The sequence below is a fragment of the Octopus sinensis genome, linkage group LG11, assembly GCF_006345805.1.
Source record: "Octopus sinensis linkage group LG11, ASM634580v1, whole genome shotgun sequence".
Taxonomy (NCBI): Eukaryota; Metazoa; Mollusca; class Cephalopoda; order Octopoda; family Octopodidae; genus Octopus; species Octopus sinensis.
This window is the reverse complement of record NC_043007.1, coordinates 47,927,656-47,949,983: the sequence shown is the minus strand read 5'-3', so window position 1 is coordinate 47,949,983 and position 22,328 is coordinate 47,927,656. Positions and strand designations below refer to the sequence as shown.

Here is a 22,328-nt window from a genome sequence, read left to right as displayed (position 1 = left end):
CCAAGTTGTGACACCTGGATGGACATTGAGCTGCATCAGCACTCAGCTGGTACTCACTTTCAGCTGAGTTGATGGAGCAACATGAAGTACCTTGCTTAAGGACACAACAAGCTGTCTGGTACAAGAATCGAATTGTCCACCTTACGATCATTAGCCTAAACCCAAACCGTTCGATCAAGAATCTTCACTGACGTATTAATATCGATAACATAGACAGAGCAACATCACTGGCTCATATCAAGTAACATGTAATAATTTGTCATAAAAATTGTTTGAAAACTTACATGTGCATTTCGGCCCCTTTATGTTCTCTTTTTCCAGGCATGTACACTCACAAGTCTTTGTGTCTAGTACACCTCCGTTGTAGCAGACACTCGATTTACAATCTGAAATTGAATGTGAGTTTCAGTTAATATTTTTTCACAATAGAAATTAAACAAAGACAACCTACACTGGAGTCAATGACAGAACCTCTATGTAGTAGCCCGGCATGTTACAAATAGCAACAACAAGCAACACATTACATTCCTAAAATAGGAAGGACACTTTGGATAATGCAGTCCTATATTATCTACAAATAGGATGGGATATTGATGGCTGGAACACTTTGGTTATACATCGGAGCAAACAGGAAGTTAAATAACATTGTTAACAAGCTTCACATTTATATTGATGTCTAATACCTGTGTTCTCTGAAGAGCATTCTTGTCGTGACCATCCTCTCTTTTCAGGTAGAGTTTTCTCTTGCTGCTTTAGCCCGTGTGGTCTATGGTTTTAAAAGTTTTTAGAGCTTATTTTATCGACCGCAAAAGGATGAAAGGTAAAAATGACCTCGATGGAATTTGAACTAGAACATAAAGATGAACGAAATGCAGCCGAGCATTTTCCCGACGTGCTAACGATTCTAACAGCTCACCACTTTAATGGGCCTCAATAAGCAAATAAATATGCATAATTAGCTTAATTTGTAGATCTCATTAAACCACTTCACCTCATGAATATCTTCAGAGCGATTCACAATTACCTATACCTAATTAGAAAATGTTTAATGAAGGAGTAATCATGTAATATATCAATGGAGAAAGTATAGCTCATTAGCTCGACTTCATTATATGAATGTACATTTTTATCAGAGTTTGAAGGTTAAAATGCAACTTAGAATACAAAAGAATGTATCTAAATACTTTGCATCCGCCGCCAGTAATGAAGGAGTAATACCGAATTTGTTTTTGCTATCTTTCAATTCCATTCCCATCTTTTTCTCAATAACACCATATTAATCCCTTCTCTCATTCCTTGCCATACACCCATCTTCTTATCACTTCATCTAGAATAATTGCTTACTCTCTTTTCTATTGTCCTTCAATTATAGGGATCACTTTAGGCCCTTAACATTTCAAGTTATAAGGCAGTCTTCAGTAGTGCTGCTGATACGAAAAAGCACCCAGTACTTTTAGTAAATCAGTTGGCATCAAGCTGTAGAAACCACACTAAAATACATGTAGATATTGGAACATGACACAACTTTACAGCTCATTAGATTTTGTCAAATCATCCAAGTTATGTCAGTCATGGAAGTCGATAGTTGAAGGAAAGTGTTATTAGCGGTTTTATTTTTATCTAGGACAAAAATAAAGAAACTCCAGGGAATGTCGCCCAGAATTGCAACAGCCTACCGACTGGCGTATTTAATTATTTAGTTGAACTGAACGACTCCAAAGTTAACATGGTTGGTATTTGAACCTAGAACGTACCGAGCCGAAATAAATAAGGCAATGCATTTTGTCCGACACTAACGATTCTGTCAATCTACAACAATTAATGGTTTCAAATTTTGGTACAAGGCCAGCAATTTTAGGGAGGGGCTAAGTCGATTACATCAACCCCAGTGCTCAAATGGTACTTATGTACTTATTTTAGCGACCGAAAAATGATGAAAGGTGAAAACGACCTCCATGGAATTTGAACTCAGAACATAAAGACGGACGAAATGCTGCTGAACATTTATTCCGGCGCGCTAACGATTCTGACTGCTCACAACCTTAATCTATCACACTGAAAATATATAATGAAGAAATAGTTATTTATAAGAAGCTTACCCTTTATTGTAGCCTTCGTGTCACATTTTGTATATGGTTCCCCAATTTTACCTATTAAATTACCTCTGGAAGAAATATCAGTTAATATAATTATAAATATTCTTTCGATGTGACCACAGGTTTATACTGAAATTTTATAAGAGACAAGATTAAATATTAAATTATTTATTTAAAATCACTGATATCAAATGATTTTAATTGATTTAGCGTCACTTAAACTTTAACACTGATACCATGTCTTAAAATTAGCACTGATGCCACATGGCTTAAAATTAGCACTGGTGTCGCGTGACTTTAGAACTGATATCACGAACCTTAACAATGACGTGGCCTGATCCCGATCTTTTAATGATCATTTCATCTAGACCCATCTAGATGAGACGCAACAGGTCGAACCACGAATTGTTTGGTGGCTGCAGAACGAATTTCAATGTAAGAAACAGGATCATGAACGTTTTATGACTACTTCCTACATCTGTAGCAAGAATTTCAATATTTTTTATATGCAGTGAAATCCTCCGAGTAAGTTATAAATCAGCTATATTATTTTCAATATTTTAAAACATAAAAAGTAAATGTCAATTTTATACATTGTAATGTAATATATATGCATATATTGGGGCTAGTCAGCAAGAAGCTGACTGAAGCTTTTAAGGAAAGAATATAAAGCACATGTGGTCACTATTACAAAGGAGATAATTATTTCGCTATAATACGAAGCAGGATTTAAAATTTTGAGCTAAAATTAAGGAATTATAAGGAAAAAGACGCATAGAATCCACATATCATTTTTCTTTTTACTAAATTTGAAAATTTTTAAGTCTTTGGTAGTCATGCATAGTACTATTTCATTCATTTTGGAAGTCATCAGCATGACATAATCAGTAACTTACTAACTGACCCTTTAGGATTTAAACTAGCTATATCTGGACAAAATATTCTACCTGTTTTATACTCAAACCAATCAAATCTAGCCTCTCATACCTACCCTACAATGTCATTTAAAAACTAAACAATCACATTATCGACATCTCAAAGCTATGATCAATTAAAAACAATGAGAATAAATGAGAATATCATTTGACAGTAATCTGAATGCTAAAGGCTTAAACATTTTATTAGCGTGTCATTTTATCAAATATAGAAATAATTACTGTCAAGTGGAAATTTATGGAATATGCTTATTTACCTTACTTCATAGAACATTAATAGATTAGGAATCGAAAGAAGAGAAAACAATAAAAAATAGTCATGAAGCAAATAAACAGCCATGTGCTAAGGTACACATATATAGGCACCTCCATCCATTTATCAATCAGCTAAATAGCGTGCTAATCAGAGTTATAGTTAACAATAGTAAATTAGCATTTAGTAATATAGAAGTCAACTTACGCCGGACCATAATTGCATACGTAAAACGTCCTAATGTTTGAACATTTGGCATAGCCACAGCCTATTCTTGTTGAAGATGCCCAAACTATCTGTAAATTGAGAGATTGCGACAATATTAGATACATTATAACGGTAAAGGTAAATAGAAAAGGAAATATTACAAATATTTTTGATGACCTGGTATATATTGCTTCCACTAATCTAAAATATGCTAGGTATTCTGCTACTATATTTCAGACTGCTTTTTTTCTTTCCCATTTCCCAATAATGATGCTACTGAGAGGCAAAAAGCAATAGTTGTTAAACAGTAGAAGTTCCAAAAGATGTGACTGTGACTAGCAAGCAGTTTTACGAAATATAATTAAGTTCATTAAAAAAGTTGATATTTAATTAGGAAACAAAACTGAAAGAACTGTTTAGATGCGTCTATGACTTTCCTACTTACCCTTTGTCGTCAGTCGCAGATAAAGTTTTCCATCACTTCTTGAGTGAGTTTACCACCCATTTTGTTAAGCACTGGTTTAGTAAGTTGCAATCAATTCACTTACCTTCAACTAGATAAGATATAGGCCAGTGCTTCTCAGTGGGCGGTACCGACCTTGGCACCATTGGAAAATTTTATGTGATGGAAACAATAGATAGTCGGAAGATGCACTTAGACATTCTTTTAGTCATTGTTTCTGATCTAAATATCAACTTTTAAATTATATTATAATAAACATCTTAGCAAACAGGCGCATGAGTGGCTGTGTGGTAAGGGGCTTGCTTACCAACCACATGGTTCCAGGTTCATTCCCACTGCGTGGCACTTTGGGCAAGTGTCTTCTACTATAGCCTCGGACCGACCAAAGCCTTGTGAGTGGATTTGGTAGATGGAAACTGAAAGAAGCCTGTCGTATATATGTATGTATGTATGTATGTATGTATGTATGTATGTATGTATGTATATATGTATGTATGTATGTATGTATGTGTGTGTCTGTGTTTGTCCCCCCAACATCGCTTGACAACCGATGCTGGTGTGTTTAAGTTCCCGTAACTTAGCGGTTCGGCAAAAGAGACCGATAGAATAAGTACCAGGCTTCCAAAGAATAAGTCCTGGGGTCGATTTGCTCGACTAAAGGCGGTGCTCCAGCATTGCCGCAGTCAAATGACTGAAACAAGTAAAAGAGTAAAAGAGTAAAAAAAAACATCTCAATAGTATTGACACTAACAATCTTTTCTACTATAGGCACAAGTCCTGAAATTTGATGGGAGAGGGGGCCGGTCTCCAGTACACAACTGCTACTTAATTTATCGACCCCAGAAAGGATGAAAGTCGACTTCAGCTGAATTTAAACACAGAACGTAGTAGTAGTAGTAGTAGTAGTAGTAGTAGTAGTAGTAGTAGTAGTAGTAGTAGTGCTCATAATATAATATGATTAGTGCAGAAAGTTTCACAACTCAGAGAGAATACTGTTATGTTTCGTTAAACAAAACCAAAGAATTTCACAATATTTAGTGTTTTTAAAAAATTTCTGAATAAAATAACAATGTGTGCACGTTTGTAGGTATGTGTGTGTTTCTCTCTCTCTCTCTCTCTCTTTTTCTCTCTCTCTCTCTCTCTCTCTCTTTATTTCTCTCTCTCTCTCTCTCTCTCTCTCTCTTTCTCAATCACACACTCCCTCCCTCTCTTTTTGCATATATATATATATAGGCGCAGGAGTGGCTGTGTGGTAAGTAGCTTGTTTACCAACCACATGGTTCCGGGTTCAGTTCCACTGCGTGGCACCTTGGGCAAGTGTCTTCTGCTATAGCCTCGGGCCGACCAAAGCCTTGTGAGTGGATTTGGTAGACGGAAACTGAAAGAAGCCTGTCGTATATATGTATATATATGTATATATGTGTGTGCGTGTATGTTTGTGTTTGTTCCCCTAGCATTGCTTGACAACCGATGCTGGTGTGCTTATGTCCCCGTAACTTAGCGGTTCGGCAAAAGAGACCGATAGAATAAGTATTGGGCTTACAAAGAATAAGTCCTGGGGTCGAGTTGCTCGATTAAAAGGCGGTGCTCCAGCATGGCCGCAGTCAAATGACTGAAACAAGTAAAGACATATATATATATATATGCAGAAGAAGAAGAAGAGAGAGAGAGAGTGTGTGTGTGTGTGTGTGTGTGCATACATATTCATGTACATACACACACATATGTATGTATATTATTTACATACATACATATATATACCTGATTTATCTTACCTGAGTGTAGTGTCCGACAGCCACCGTATTTTGGGTGTTTACACCATACTGGAAATCTTTCACTTCACTGTACCACCCCTTAATTGCAGCTTCCCAATCGGTGTGTCCCTGCGCCAAGTTCTGTCCAACAGAAAATTTTCCTAATAATAGAAAAAAAAAATACACTTTAACTAAAGCCACAGTTTACTTTGTCAATCTTAAAGAAATATATTGTGATCTAATAAACTTACTTCAATATATTACTGGTACGTTTCCATTTCATGACAACTAAGTGAAATTCAACTAAACTATGAAGGGAACTTAGGTCCCAGTTCGATTTGCTATGATAATAAACAAAGCTCGACCCAAAATAATGTGCGCAGTGAAGTCATGATATGCATAAATACATGAATATACATTGAAGTTTCGTCATCGGATTCGTTTAAATATTCTTATTTATACTTTCATTTGAGTTATGTAAAACAGAATTTTGATTTTGACTTACGTTTGTGCTACCACATAATTATATATTACGAATTATACGTCAGATAACGGGTAACTTTAGAAATTTGCTTTGTACAAACAATAATTATAGTTCAACTTTTATTGGACTTGTTGATGCTTCTTGAAAATGAAGAAATGAATATTAGTTTTCAAAAGAAAAGTATTAATTACCTTAAAATAAAATTTACAAAACAAAATTCAAATAGCAAAAAAAAAAAAACTGAAAACAAAATTACCTACCCTCCGTGTTGATTTTGTATTATGGAAGTTCACACGCACACATTCTCTCACAACCTCTCTCACCATATATACGTACATACATACACACACAAACACACATACATGCACAGCACACACACACACATATACCTGTTTCTTTATTACCCACAAGGAGCTAAACATAGAGGGGACAAACAAGGACAGACAAACGGATCAAGTCGATTACATCGACCCCAGTGCGTAACTGGTACTTAATTTATCGACCCCGAAAGAATGAAAGGCAAAGTCGACCTCGATGGAATTTGAACTCAGAACGTAACGGCAAACGAAATACAGCTAAGCATTTCGCCCAGCGTGCTAACGTTTCTGCCAGCTCGCCGCCTTTTACACACACATATACTGATGTGGGAAAAAGTTTAGCACCACTCAATTCTTGTTATTATTGCTAACGATAAAATTTACTTATTTAATGTTGTTTAAATAGACGACAGTTTTATCTTTGACTTTGTTTACAAATTAGCAGTGTTTACTTTTTCAGATAATGTTAATAATGTGAGGTATTCAGCTTAATATGTATTGTCTAGTAGTTACCTATTTTCAGGTAAATTGCAATCCTGTCCCAGTTGTATTTGTAAACCTTTTTCGTATTTATTCCTAGTTTTTAACACTTTTGTTGTATAGCGTTGCACAAATAGCTTGTTCATTTTTTAATTTTTGCCTGTACACTTTATATTTGTGCAACTTTTACAAAGAATGCTGTGGGCACTGCACTGAACAAGTACAGTACATACACAAGAGCTTTTCTTTGCTGTATAGCAACTGTATTTCTTTTTTTGCCTATTATTAATTAATAGTTTAAACCCTTTTGCGTATATTTATTATCTTTTTGCACCATGTTGAGCATGTGTAAACATATTCTAAATCTAAATGTTTATTTTGCAGAATGGGACGGAATAGTAAACTTTCTTGCGAAGTCAGTGCACAAATCATTGCTCTTCATAATGAAAGATTATCACGCCGAGCCATAACCTTTCGACTAAAATGTCACCATACTACAGTTATTGGAACAATTACAAGACATGCCAAAGAAGAAAGTTTTGAAAGCAGATCCAGAAGTGGAAGGCCAAGTGTTTTTTTACTTCACGTCTGACGAGAACGGTTAAACGTTTGCTTACCGAAGATCCTCGGCTAACATCTGCTCGTATCTGAAAACATCTGTCCGAGTGCAACTACATCACGGATAATAAGTTGCCAACTACCAGAACAATTCGGAATTTGTTGTGTAGGAAACTGAAACTGTGTGCCAGATGGCCAGTCCGAAAACCACTTTTGAATGGACGTAAGTACTGCAAGAGGCCAGTTGATCAATGGAAGCAAGTTCTCTTTTCAGTTGAGTGCACATTCCAACAGTTTGGAGCATATGTTAAATGGGTTCGTAGACCAGTTAACTGTCGTTTTGAGCCCAAATACACCGTTTCTACGATGAAGCACCCTGCCAAAATAATGGTTTGGGGTTGTTTTAGCTGGCATGGACGTGGAAGCCTTTACTTTCTACCAAAATGAAGAACTGTCAATTCTAAGGTGTATCAAGAAATTACGGAAGAAAAAATGCTTCTATGTATGTAGAGTTACCAGACGACTATTTTCCAGCAATATAATGCTCTTTGCCACACTAAAAAAATGAAAGCATTCTTGCTCCGAGCAAAAATCAGTGTTGTGGAATGGCCCGGCATTTGGTTGATTATGAAGAAGAAATTTCTTATAAACATCCCCAAAATGTTGAAGAATTGAAGGCATCCATAAAGAAAATGTGAATCAAAGAAATTGATCGGGATGCTTGTCGTAGGCTGGTACATCTGCTGATACATCTGGAAAAAATTGTACGAAACAAAGGCTCCAGTTCCAGATACTGACATGTCTAGAATTTGTACTTGCAATAACGTTTCTTGTGTCATTCATTCATGGTGCTAGCTTTATATCTGCAGAAATGTTTGTGTTATGTGTTTTTGCTGAAAATTAAAGGTGGTGCTAAACTTTTTTCCACAGCTGTATATATATATTCGTGTGTGTATGTATATATTTGCGTATATATATTTCCTTCAGTTCTCCTGCAACTCTTATGTTAAGTCTATATCTATTGTTTACTTTCCCCGCACCTCTTTTTATATAATGTAAATCGTGACCGGAGATACCAACCAACCAACCAACCAACCAACCAACCAACAAATTAACCAACCAGCCAACAAACAAACAAACATTTATATCGGCTATTATTATGTAGGGATATTAATATTTTCAGAAATAAGATAACCAACTAGTTTTTTTTTTCTCTGTGGAAGTTCCACAGATCCGCAAGTAGTTATTATTAATAGCTTCCTATCAGAAACCATTATTCTGAGAGAGAAGAATACAGCATTTCGAATGCTGATACCAGCATTTCAAAGGTACTTATTCTTTTGACTCTGGAAATATAGAAGCAAGGGAGAGTATCGTAGTTCGCTTGAAGGATTATGGTCCTTCCAATACCCAGTTCAGTTGGTAGCTTGTCATGGTTGTAAATGTTAGTTAGTGACTTGAAATGTAGCAAAATAAACATGCTTACCTGGTACTCTCCTTTTGTTTCCCTTGTCGTGGTCAAATTCACAATTATCGGCCCATTTTTGTGCCACATATGCCAAGTCATTATCCCAGTACTGAAATGATAGAAATTGAATTGAATATACATATGAACATGCATGTATGCTCACATACGTTTATATATTCATTTGTTACAGCTCCTTAACAAAAGAATAAGAGAATACCAAGTATATACGTCTAAAATAAGTTGAGGTTTAATTTCCTAGCTGTTCACACTCTAGCGTAGCATAGGACGTTCGGACCACACAAAGCGGCCATATTAGGTACGTATATTTGTTGTAGTTGAAGGTATATTACGTTTAAGGCGTCGGGGCAGCCATTTCGGCTACAAGACATGACGCCCAGAACATACTCTAAGCCATTGTCTCAGAATTTCACAGAATGCCTTTGTCCACGTAATGATATTTGGGTGTACGCATTGAACAAAAATTCGAGTAATTTTATTTTGCTTAATGTATTTTAATCAAATATACTAAACTCTGTCATATGCAGTGAGGGTTCAATTTCTTGTTTGTCATTCTAAATGTGTATGTATGTACGTACGTATAATGTATATATGCATGCATATCTATCTATCTATCGATATATAATATATATAAATTATTATTATTACATTTATAATGTATTATCATAATAATGATATATTATTATACAATAAATTATTATAGTATAGACTCCAATAAGAGCGACAAACTATAAACAAATGACTGTGAGGATCGAACACGACATCAACGTTTTCATGGCTCCGTACGCATCCCTTTCACCCATATAACCCACCCTTCAATTTCAGTCAAATTTATTGTATAGGTATTTACTGTCGAGTATATATATAAATTTGTAAACAAACCCAAAGGCTGATAATTCTATGGAGAAGAGCGACCACAAAGGTCTTTGTACAATAATAATTATTTAACGTGCCCTAATTGCACACGCGAATAAATTAAAGTTAGCACAACTTACCAGTTTTATCATATTACAAGCAGGAGGATCGACATTTTTTCGATAGTTGTTGTGCAGTTTAAGAATGTTCTCTTTATCACTTTCGCTCACTCCTTGAATAAAAAAAGGGGAAACATTCATTAAAGCTCTTAGCATGTAGAGTCACGATTTTCACCCCTTCACATGCATATGCTGCTATTGTTTCCGACATCAGAATTAGCAGCTCAACCAGGAATGCTTATATTTCATCATTTTATTTATTACTATATGTAGACATAACGGTTTTAAATTTTGGCTCAGGCCCAGCAATTTTTGAGGGGAGGGGAAGTCGATTAGCTCGACTCCAATACTTGACTGTTACTTATTTCATCGACCTGTGAACGATGAAAAACAAAGTCAACCCCGGTGGAACTTGAACTCAGAACGTAAGGACGGACGAAAGACCGCTAAGTATTTTGTCCGCTGTACTAATGGTTCTGCTAGCTCACTATGTTAACTATATGAAAGATAACGTCAATGCAGTTTTAGTGTATGGGTGCATATAAAAACATACATGCATACATACTATATAAGTATATGTCTATCTGTCTAGGGCGGGTAAAATCACCAAGATCCATGGACGAGTTCTCTTCAGCGGTCTTTGACCTTCATCGTCTCTGCCATGTCCTGTGTCTCCCAGAGACCAGTGTCTGTCATTACGGCATCAACATATGTCATCCTTGGTCTCCCTCTTGAAATGTGTCCGTGTAAGGGCTCCCACAGGAGCACTGAGTACAGTATCAACTCTGAATGACGGTGAGCATGTCCAGCCAACCTCAGTCTTTTCTGTGTTATTTTCGACCTAACTACTGAGAGGCTCTCGTACAGCACTGAGTTCTTCACCATCAGTATATACTGATTAATGTTCAGAACCATCCTCAGCATTCTCGTATAGCACCCATTCACCATCTGAGCAAGTTTCTTGGTCAGTGTCCAAGTCTCACATCCGTACAACAGCACAGACTCCACTGTAGCAACGAAGAGACGCATCTTCAGCTCTTTACGAAGGTATGACTTCCATACAGATCTCAAACTGTGGCATGAGCTTTGCTCTTCTGAACTATATCACCCTCTGCGTTCCCAATTTTTGCTCCCAGATACAGGAAGTCTTCAACCAACTCTAGTGGCTTTCCGCCTACATACATAATCTTTTCTGACTTTTTAATGTTCTCTACCAGATTCTTCGCCTTAATTTCATTCATTTTCAGCCCCACACTCATCGACATAGTCTCCACCTCTTGCATCAACTCCGCTACTTCCCTCACTATGTTTGCCACTAGAACTATGTCGTCAGCAAATTCAGCATCTGATATCTTTTTAGCCTTGACCCTCCTGCTCTGAGCCGGCGCTACAGTAAAACCAGAGTGTTTCTCCAACGTACGCGCACACAATAGTCCACCACGATGGTAGTAACCGAAAACCGAGTCGATAGGATAACGGCATTTTGATTGAAGGAGACAATACTGCGCACACGTGCCCTAAATCCCTAGTAAAGACATTTTTTTACCTGGTACATTATATAATCATATATTGAAGAACTGTATCCTGAATGAATATTTCGTTACTTTGTATTGCATGCGTCTAAATCCACTCTTGTGTATAAATGAGAGGCAATTCAACTTCTATATGTGTGTTTTGAACAGTATCCGAGGAGTGTGATATTCTCGTTTATGATCTGGCACGCAATGTACGAAGCTCGAAATTAACTTCATATGGAATTTAATAATTGATGGTATTTATGTAACACCTCATTAAATTGATATTTTGTATGTGCCTAAAGCGGCGAGCCGGCAGAATCGATAGCACGTCGGGCAAAATGCTTAACGGCATTTCGTCCGTCTTTACGGTCTGGGTTCAAATGTCGCCGGGGTCGATTTTGCGGTTCATTCTTCTTGGGTGGATAAAGTAAGTACCAGTTGAGCACTGGGGTCGATGTAATTGACTTATACCCCCCCCCCGACATTGCTGGCCTTGTTTCTAAATTCGAAACCAATAAGTTGTGTAAGCCTCTTATTATTATTATTCACAAATGCTCTTTTGTAGTTATTTAGATACTATCAGAGTAACGTTCAATGTTGTCAATATATGTTAACTGATAATGCATTACAGTCATAACATCCTGTACTACTAAGTACGGAGAGAATTTCATTTGCTATACGGACTTACAACGACAGTTCTCTAAAATCACATTTCAGTGAAACATAGGAAACAAATAGCACCAAAACAATGAACTGGATTATATGAAGGAGTAATTGTTTATAGTCATTTCCTAATTGTTTTCTACTATTAAAGCCACGTAACAGACATGCAGGTAACAAATGAGTTCTCTTATAATTGACAGAGGATTGTCTATGTATGTATGGCGTTACAATACATATCGTCAAATCACCACCGCATATTCGGTTCTGTTGTAACACTAGACAAAACACTTAAGTCTACATGGTTCAGTTAATGTTGTCATAAAGGTAATAATCCGTTTAGGAAAGATTCCTGTGAAAGACTAACATTTTATTAAAAGATATATTTATGTTCGTCGTCAACAAATTTCACAATACGAATCTGAGCACAAACATTACAAAACATTTTACCGGCAAATTGTAACGATTGGAACTGATAGTGATTCAATATGTTGTTGTTGTTGTTGCTGCTGTTGTACCTGCCAATCTCAAAATGAAACTGAATGAAAGGAACAAAAAGTGTATCTTACCAGATGTGATCGTATTTGAAGATTTTGCGACGCAAGCACTATGACCCTCTATTCCACCGTACATTTTAGGGCAATCCTTTAATTAGAAAATAGTAACATTTTAAAAATAAAGTGTCACAGTAACTTTTTTAAATTAAGCAAAATAAACAAAAAAAAAACGGAATTATATAAAATAGATGCGATATATGTCTTGAAAAATTCATGTTGAAATAGTGCTAATAGGTTTATGGTAATAGTAAGTTATTTTAACATAATGCTAACACATGATGCTAGTGTATCTAGGATATTAGTTTGTTATTTCAATATGATTCTTGTACGACTGTGTTCAATTTTTCTATTTCAGTATAGTGCTAGTGTTCCATCAACCTCTGGAAATAGTAATTTCTATATCACCTAACAACATAAAATAGTTTTTAAACTGTGAAAATGCGTTATAATGAAGAGTTTAGTCACCAAAAGATGCCGTCTGTATTTTCCTACATTCTGCCCACTTTGGCTTTCAAAATTGATTGAAAGAATCTATACATAAACACATTCTTTGATGTTTATGGAATCATCAGACGTTTTGAACAGACACGACTTTATTCCTCAATATTATATTTCTCGTGTAAGGCTATCAGAATCGTTTGGATGCCGGACAAAATGCTTAGCGGCATTTCTTCGTCTTTACGTTCTGAGTTCAAATTCCGCCGAAATCGACTTTGTCTTCCATCCTTTCTGGGTGGATAAAATAAGTACCAGTTTAGTGCTGGGACAATGTAATCGACTTCCCCATCCCCCGAAATTGCTGGTCTTGTGCCAAAGTTTGAATTCAATGTTACATTTTTCGTAATATATTCATCAGACTAATTTGTTCCGAATTCTCTCCTTTGTTGTCGCTGACTCTGTCTGTTTGAGAAACTAGTCGTCTTCTATTTGCGATATCCTCTTTTGCTTTTTTATAAACCAAATCTCGGTTTTGCATTAAAACAAGCTTCAGGAAGACAATTAAGAAAGACGCACAATGGATATAGTAGGAATGTTATGCAAATACAAAACTACAAATATCCGATGACACGATAGTACTATACTAATACTAACTGAAGGTGGCGAGCTGGCAGAAACGTTAGCGCGCCGGGCGAAATGCTTAGCGGTATTTCGTCTGCCGCTACGTTCTCAGTTCAAATTCCGCCGAGGTCGACTTTGCCTTTCATCCTTTCGGGGTCGATAAATAAAGTACCAGTTACGCACTGGGGTCGATGTAATCAACTTAACCCCTTTGTCTATCCTTGTTTGTCCCCTCTATGTTTAGCCCCTTGTGGGTAATAAAGAAATATATACTAATACTAATTTCATTTATAAGCTTGAACTTAGACCTTCCGAGATAAATTGAAACGGAAACATCATATAAGTGGCGTTGCTGGAATAATGTTTGAGAAAAGTCATAATTTTTATTGCAAGTTTAGACTGTTACCATCTCACATAGTCCTCCACAGGAGACGTTTTCTATCGTTTCTGATATTGTCTTCATTATACCACCCTTCTCCATTTCTGTTTGTTTGTCTGTCTGTCTGTCCCTCTCTCTATCTCTCTCTCTCCCTCCCTCCCTCCCTTCCTCTCACCCTTCTACCCTCATCTCATACAATCTCTACATTACGTTGAAGTCCAATACACTGTGCTTCCTATGCTGAAACTGCACGACGGTGCAATTCATTTGCTCCATGAGGATGGAATTTTGACAAATTTTCCGTTGGCGTACTCTTTAACGTCCTTCTTCTTCGTGACATTCCTCACTGATATTATGGACGTTGCTTTATGCATAGATAAATATGAGCTGAAGTAAACAAGTCATTTATACAGTATCCCACTGCCTACAGAAATAAACAAAAAACAGTATGTTCTAATAATAAATATTAACAGAAATAAATCATTTACAGTTGAGAGACTGTGTTAACTGAACAGTAGCCGAGCGACACTGACCAGGACGAATTTTATGCGCTTCTCAGATAGCCATGACTTACTAAAATGGCGCCAAACACCAATATCATGTTTGTCAAGCTGCAGGGGTGTCCGTGTGGTAAGAAGTTTGTTTCCTAACCACAAGGTCTCGGGTTTAATCTCATTGTGAGGCACCTTGGACAGGTGTCTTCTGCTATTGTCTTGGGCCGACAAAAACCTTGTGAGTGGATTTGGTAGACGGAAACTGAAAGAAGCCTGTCGTATACATAATATATATATATATATATATATATATATATATATATATGTGTGTGTGTGTGTGTGTGTGTGTGTGTTGGGTCATCCTATAAATAATGCGGCGTTTTCAATTGCATGAACTAAAAGTCGGAGGGGGAACTCGCTATATTAGCAGATAGTAATTTTACCTTCTACTTATTCTTAGTGCAAGTTTTAAAGAGTGCAGTTCAATTTTAACAGTTATTTTTCAAAGCTATAGTGGAAGTGACAAAAGAACATATTCGGCATATTTTGCTTTATGAGTTCAATAAAGGCAACAACGCAACGGAAAGTGCGAGGAATATTAATGCAGTATATGGGGATCGGACAATAAGCGTAAGCCAGTGTCAACAGTGGTTCCAGAAATACAGCCTAGAAGACGGTCCTTGTCCTAGAAGATCAGCAGAGCTCGACGAGGACGTCATGCAAAAACTGGTAGAGCAAAATCCCATCGTAACTGTTGAGGAACTAGCAGAGAAGCATGAATTTGGTCATCCAATCGATGCGTGCCATCGAAAAAGTTATCAAATTGGGTAAATGGGTTCCTCACAAACTTTCCGAGTTTGATCGCGCGCAAAGAGTGAATCTGTGCTCTTCTTTGCTGTCACGTCTCACGAATGAACCTGTTTTGGACTGAATAGTGACTGGTGACGAGAAATGGATTCTCTATAAAAATGTCAAACGCTGAAGACAGTGGGTAGGGAAAGGAGAAACACCGGCAAAGCAGGTTAAAGGTCTTCACCCACGCAAGGTATTGTTATCTGTTTGGTGGGATATGAAAGGTTTAGTCCACTTTGAACTTTTAAACCCAAACCAAACGATAACAAAGGAGATTAACTGCGAGCAGCTTGAGCGGCTTAAGTCAGCGCTAGAAAAAAAGACGACCATCTTTGCTTTCAAGACTGAAGGTGTTCTTCCATCAGGATAATGCTCGGCCACATACAGTGATGATGACATTCCAAAGGCTGGAGCAGTTTGAATGGGAAACGATGCGCCACCCGCCATATTCGCCGGACATTGTCTCATCTGATTATCATTTATTCTGCAGTCTTCAAAATCATTTGGACGGAAAAAATATAAATTCTGTGGACAAGGGCAGAACAGTACTGGAGGAGCATTTTTTGTCACGAACAAATAAATTTTGGAAGAGGGGCCTTACAAGTCTATCATGGTAGAAAATGAAGGAGAGTATATTTTAGATTAAAAAAGAACTTCGTTTATCTTAATTCTGAAAAATAAAAGTATAAAAAACCCCACCTTATTAATGGAATACCTAATATATATGTGCGTGTGTGTGTCTGTCTATCTGTATGTGTCTGCATTTGTTCCCCACCACCGCTTGACAACCGGTGTTGGTATGTTTACGTCCCCTTAACTTAGTGGTTCGGCAAAAGACACCTATAGAATAAGTATCAAGCTTTATGAAATATTAAGTACTGGGGGTCAATAAGTTCGACCAAATTTCTTCAAAGCGGTTCTCCAACATGGCCGCAGTCAAATCATTGGGCCGAGTAAAAAATTCAACAATAAAAGCTAAAAAGGATCCCTGATTTTTTTAGAATATATCTTCCGTAAGAGCCTCATTTTATAGCCCTTAATGCATTGTTGGGTCATCTGTGGCACTTCATGTGGTGTAACAAGATATGGTCAACACAGCGTGACCTTTCTTTTCCCAGCGCCTAACATATTGTTTGTAATTGCTATTGCTTTAATTCCAAGTAAATCGCCTTCAAGCAAATCCTGTTTTTCCTTAGACATGGTAATGTGAGTACCACCAAAAACTGTAGGATGTAATTTGGTCGATTTTTAACCGTTATTTCTAGCAGGTTGAGTTAATTTATGGAGAGTCTCCGGAATACTGAAGGATTACTGAGGATTGCTGAAGTGGACTGGTTGATATCCGAATAGTACCTACGTCGAAATTTTTCACCACTTACGTTAGCTCCAAATAGTTTATCTATTTGAAGAATGGCATATGGCCTAAAAATGACATGTATCGCTCCACAGATTTCATGAAAAACACATATAAAGCAATTTTGATTTTCAAGAACAGGCAAACAAACAAAATACTTATTAGTAATCTTTGTTTCCTCTATTATTTTTACTCTATATTTCCACTGTAAGCAAAATGACTGTTTTTTCTTTCTTTTTTTTTTTAGGGAAAGGATATAGTCGATTACATCAACACTAGTCTTCAACTGGCACTTATTTTATTTATCAACCTCGAAAGGATGAAAGACAAAGTCGATCTCAGCGGAATTTGAACTCAGAACGTATAGCCAGACGAAATGCCGCTAAGCATTTTGTCCGACGTGCTAACAATTTTGCCAGCTCGTGGCCTTACACTGCATGGAAATATGATAACAGAGCTACTTCATAATTACAAGACATTTCGACAAAAGATTATTATACTGATTATTTAATCAAGACCTGGCTCGAATCGTTGCAAAAGGAGTGGGGGGCCGCTAAAGAACCAAAAAACTAATGTGGTGGTGTTAAACCAGACAATGGATGAAGCTTACTACCAGTGTAGGCCATAGTGAGATTTGAACTGAACACACAAAGGGCCGAGACGAAAACTGCAAGCAACTTGGTCCGATTTTTTTTCTTTTACAGCTCCGGTTATCTACCGCCCATGCATGAAGGATGAGGAACAAAGTTGTCCTCAGCGGGATTTGAAGTTGGAGACTTGGAACGAGGAAGGTGAGACATTTTATCCAACGCTCTAACGATTGCGCTAATTCACTGCCTGTTAATAAAACGGAATATAAAACCTTGTAAAGATTCATTCTCTTTAAGTTTTACATCAACAATTAATGTTGAAATGTCAAAGTTTGTCTTAAATTGAATCAATATGATTTTAAAGTTAAAGGCGGCGAGCTGGCAGATCGTTAGCACGCTGGACAAAATGAGTCCGTCTTTATATTCTGAGTTCAAATTCCTCAGAGGTTGACTTTGACTTTCAACCTTTCGCAGTTGATAAAATAATTACCAGTTGAACACTGGGGTAAATGTAATCAACATCCTCCGAAATTGCTGGCATTGTGCCAAAATTTGAAGCCAAAATGATTTTACCGATAAATTTACACCGTCACTGTAGCATTAGCAGCTTTCAAAATTTATTAAATTTCTAAAATAAATAAATAAATAAAATGTAGTTTTACTTACTTGAAGGGACTTGGCAAATAACCCTGAAAAAAAATTAAGAGATGATTAGATTCTTATACGGTCGTTAACATCATCATCACCATCGCCACCAGCGAGGCCATCTTCACAACATCATCATCTTTATCATTGTTTATCTCATTCTTATTTCCAGCATCATCCTCATCGTTATCTTTATGAGCATTGTGTCACATGTCTAGTTGTGAAGTTAGAATTTAGTTGCTGATAAAATATTGTTTGTACACACACATATGCGCTTGCGAACAACAACAACGAAAAAATGTGTTTTCTGTTGCTATCATAAAGAAGACATTGAATTAAGAAATAAAAGTGCAAAATGTAAGTAATAAATTATTGCTTATCCTTAGATCAACTCTTGATCGTGTTTACATTTAACCCAAAAAATTTTCAAACGTGATTATCCCGTCATTTCAGAGATATTTGTTAATTATCTGAATAGTTCATTTTAATCCTTATAATCCATTAATGACAATATCGTTCAATATACTTTTACTGAAAGTGTACTGGGAATTTCAACATTGGCGGGGCTGTGTGATAATAAGTTTGTTTCCTTACTACGTGGTTCCAGGCTTGTAAGTGGATTTGGTAGACAGAAATTGAAAGAAGCCTGTTGTGTGTGTACATATATATATATACATATATATATATATATATATATATATATATAATATATATATATATATATATATATATATATATATATTATATATTTATATATATATATGTATATATGTATATATGTATGTATGTATGTGTGTGTGTATGTATGTATGTATGTATATATGTATGCATGTATGTATGTATTTATTTGTGTGTGTCTTTCTGTCTTTGTGTCTGTGTTTATCCCCCGCCACCGCTTGACAACCAATGAGGGTGTGTTTACGTACCAATGACTTAGCAATTCGACAAAACAAAATATAGATTAAGAACCAGGCTTTAAAAAATAATAAGTACTGGTCTCGATTCGATCGACTCAAGTAAAAGATCAAAGATAAATCATTAATTAATCTTCGCCTGTCACTTGCTGCGCCATTAGCTACCAACGACTGAGAATGTTATCTTTTCAGAATTGTTCGAAGACCTCTGTTCCTGACGACGATAAAGATCTTAGTCATGACATCGTGTTGCAATTTGTTTGTAGTGGAAACCTAATACAGTATGACACACAAACAATAAGGTTTTCTGAGTAATCTATTGGAACTTTATCTATTTTATATCATTACAGCATCGCTATCGTAAAAGATCTCCATATAAAATACTGATTCTTTCTGTATAGAGCTATACTAGTAGTAGTAGTAGTAGTAGTAGTGGTAGTAGTAGTAGTAGTAGTAGTAGTAGTAGTAGTAGTAGTAGTAGTAGTAGTAGTCGCAGCAGCGGTAGTAGTAGTAGTAGTAGTAGTAGTAGTAGTAGTAGTAGTAGTAGTAGTAGTAGTAGTAGTAGTAGTAGTAGTAGTCGCAGCAGCGGTAGTAGTAGTAGTAGTAGTAGTAGTAGTAGTATGAGGAGGAGGAAGAAGAAGAAGAAGAAGAAGAAGAAGAAGAAGAAGAAGAAGAAGAAGAAGGAGAGGAGGTGCAGCAGCAGCAGTAGCGGCAGCTTAGCCCTAGGTCAGACTTGATAGAACGAATCTAAACTCAAATGCGTTCCAGCCATGACCATCCCGTCTGTTTTGACCCAGTTACATTACTTAGTTTATCTATATTTCCTTTTAAGTTGATAGAATATGATTTAAGCAAGGCTTTACTGTTATTTGTAGCATTATGAGCGACCACGTAACAATGCTACCGTATTCGTCTTTAGAAACTTCTCGTATAGATGCATAGTGCTAAAAAGCACAGATGTATTCCAATAACAGACAAAACCATTCAGCGGCTGTAGAGGTATGGCTAAATCCATATTTGTTTTGTCTTTGCGCATCAGTAGCAGCTGTATCTACTGTCAACCGCATGCTTAGACCAATTTAGCCTCTATGTCATAGCACAGAGGGAATGTGTTCACATTTTTATTATACCCACAATAAAAGTCTGTACGAGGGGCGGCCGTAAAATTCCTAGCCTGACCAGGATTATCTCATGCAATGTGACCGAATGAGGTTTATTTTTCAACATAGTCCCCTTTATGGTTTACACACTTCTTCCATTGGTGTTGCAATGCTTGGATCCTGTTGCTTTCACCCAGATGCTAAAAAAAGTCGTCAACAGCAGATATGATATCATCATCAATGCGATACTTCTCAGTCAAATGTATTTGTATGTTGAAGAAAAGATGATAGTTAGATGACACTCATAAGGAGAATAGAGAGGATGATCAACTAGTTCAAACCCAAGGTCACGCACAGCAGCCATTGAAACCAAAGACTTGTGTGCTGGAGCATTTTCCTGATGAAACACGATTCCTTTTGTCAGATTTCTAGGGCGGTTGGTCTTGATAGCCTTTCGTAACTGCCTCAGAATGTTGGCATAGTACTCACCATTGATGGCGTGGAAATCGATAATCACAATGCTTTTTGCACCCAAAAAACTTTGGAGCTGGTGAATAAGGGTGTTTTACACCGCATGGATCGTCTCTTTGTCTCTAGCTCAAAGTGGTGAAACCAACACTCATCCTAGGTCCTAAGGAAAGGTTCAAAGATTTACATCAGAGAATGTAAAATTTTCCTCTGATGTGATCAATCTCGTGCCCTTTTGATAAAATGTTAAAAGATGTTGCATCCACCGAGCAAAAATCTTCGTCATGTCAAGTTCATTGTGCATAATATTTTCAACTCTCTCACGGGGTGTGCTTATAACATTGGCTGTTTGATTTACAATCAATCACCTGTCTTGCATCAGCATACATTGAACACAATCAATATTTTCGTCGATGGTGGCAGCTGCAAGACTTTCAGACCTTTCCCTTCCTAAATTCAGCTGCCCACTTTGGCAATTTTGATAAAGCTGGAATGTCATCTCCTAATGTAGCAACCATGTCACAGCATGAATGTCTTTGGGGGCCAAAGCCTTTTTCCTGTCGGCACTTGATAACACCACGATGCCAAATTTGGTCGATTTTCAAGAGAAGTGGCTACCAGTCACATTTGAAGTCTTCTTTGAACAGTGAGATGTCATATTTATGTGAACAGAAACAAAACAGTTATTAAAAAGAAAACAACCGAAATTAACTAGTATTTTTATCGTGACACTATCTCTACATACCCTCGTGTACACTGTTTTTAGTGGCAGTCTCGTTCAGTCCATTGTTTTATATCTATGTATTCGACATTTTCACTCCTGAGAATTTTGATGTTGAAGTGGCACAACAACCGGTGTTTTTATTGAGACACCTTCTCTAGAGGGGTTGCTGACCAAGGCTAAAGGGAACTGTCTGGTATTTCTAGGTCTCGGGGAGGGCTTACAGGTACTACACTTTGACAAACGGTGACCTGAATGTAGTTGTAGCTAAGGGTAACCTTGTTCTTCTCACGTGGGGGAAGGCATGTTATCATTAGCATTATTATCATTTGCTTGTATTTTTTGTGATGGTGGTTTCTTCTCTCTCGTTGATTATTCGTGATCGGAATTCGTTAACACTCTCAAGTCCGTTGCTGGTAAATCCTTCTACACTATAAACATATTGTCGCAGGTCTTGTTTGCTGTTTAGCAAATACTCTGCCATGTTTTTTCTTCCCCTGTTGATGCTCTCCCGTATGCTAATCAGGCCCCATCCATCTTTACACCTCTTCCTGTAAAGTCTTTGTAAGTTCGCTTTAATGTGGAGGGCACCATGCATTGTCATTGTCTTTCCCGTAGTGCGATCGAGTTGGTTAATCTCCGCTCGTGTTCATTTCAGAATAGAGTGAACTACAGCAACAGCCCATATGATGGCAGTCACAAGGTTCCTTGCGTTGAGCTTTTGACTTCAAGAGAAGTTTAAGGCGTTTCAAATATGCAGTGATGATCTTGTCTTCCATTTCGCTATGCATGATATTGTCCAGCTCCAGGATCCCAAGGTACTTGCACCTATCATCATCCGAATCTTCCATTTCATATGACACCCATAGTTATGACCCTAGAATCGATCTATTGCATTTCAATTTATTTTAGATTTAGGGTTAGTTAGGGTTAAGGTTAGGGTTAGGGGTGAGGGAAGGGTATCTTTTTTTCTTCACAAATGTAAATAAACCCAAACTGTTTCTTAAACGA

General features: G+C 37.0%; 1 protein-coding gene across 4 annotated transcripts in view; it reads right to left on the bottom strand.

Annotated features, from left to right (window-relative positions):
• LOC115217114 overlaps positions 1-22,328 on the bottom strand; it is a 295,576-nt gene that overhangs the window by 248,604 nt on the left and 24,644 nt on the right. For all 4 annotated transcript variants that reach the window (XM_036507465.1, XM_036507464.1, XM_029786713.2 and 1 more), the window contains exons 2-9: positions 18,136-18,158; positions 12,754-12,829; positions 10,029-10,120; positions 9,034-9,124; positions 5,730-5,869; positions 3,492-3,580; positions 2,100-2,164; positions 285-386 (exon numbers count right to left, since the gene is read on the bottom strand). In XM_036507465.1, the coding sequence (XP_036363358.1) occupies positions 285-386; positions 2,100-2,164; positions 3,492-3,580; positions 5,730-5,869; positions 9,034-9,124; positions 10,029-10,120; positions 12,754-12,829; positions 18,136-18,158 (678 nt within the window). The remainder of the gene's footprint in view (positions 1-284; positions 387-2,099; positions 2,165-3,491; positions 3,581-5,729; positions 5,870-9,033; positions 9,125-10,028; positions 10,121-12,753; positions 12,830-18,135; positions 18,159-22,328) is intronic.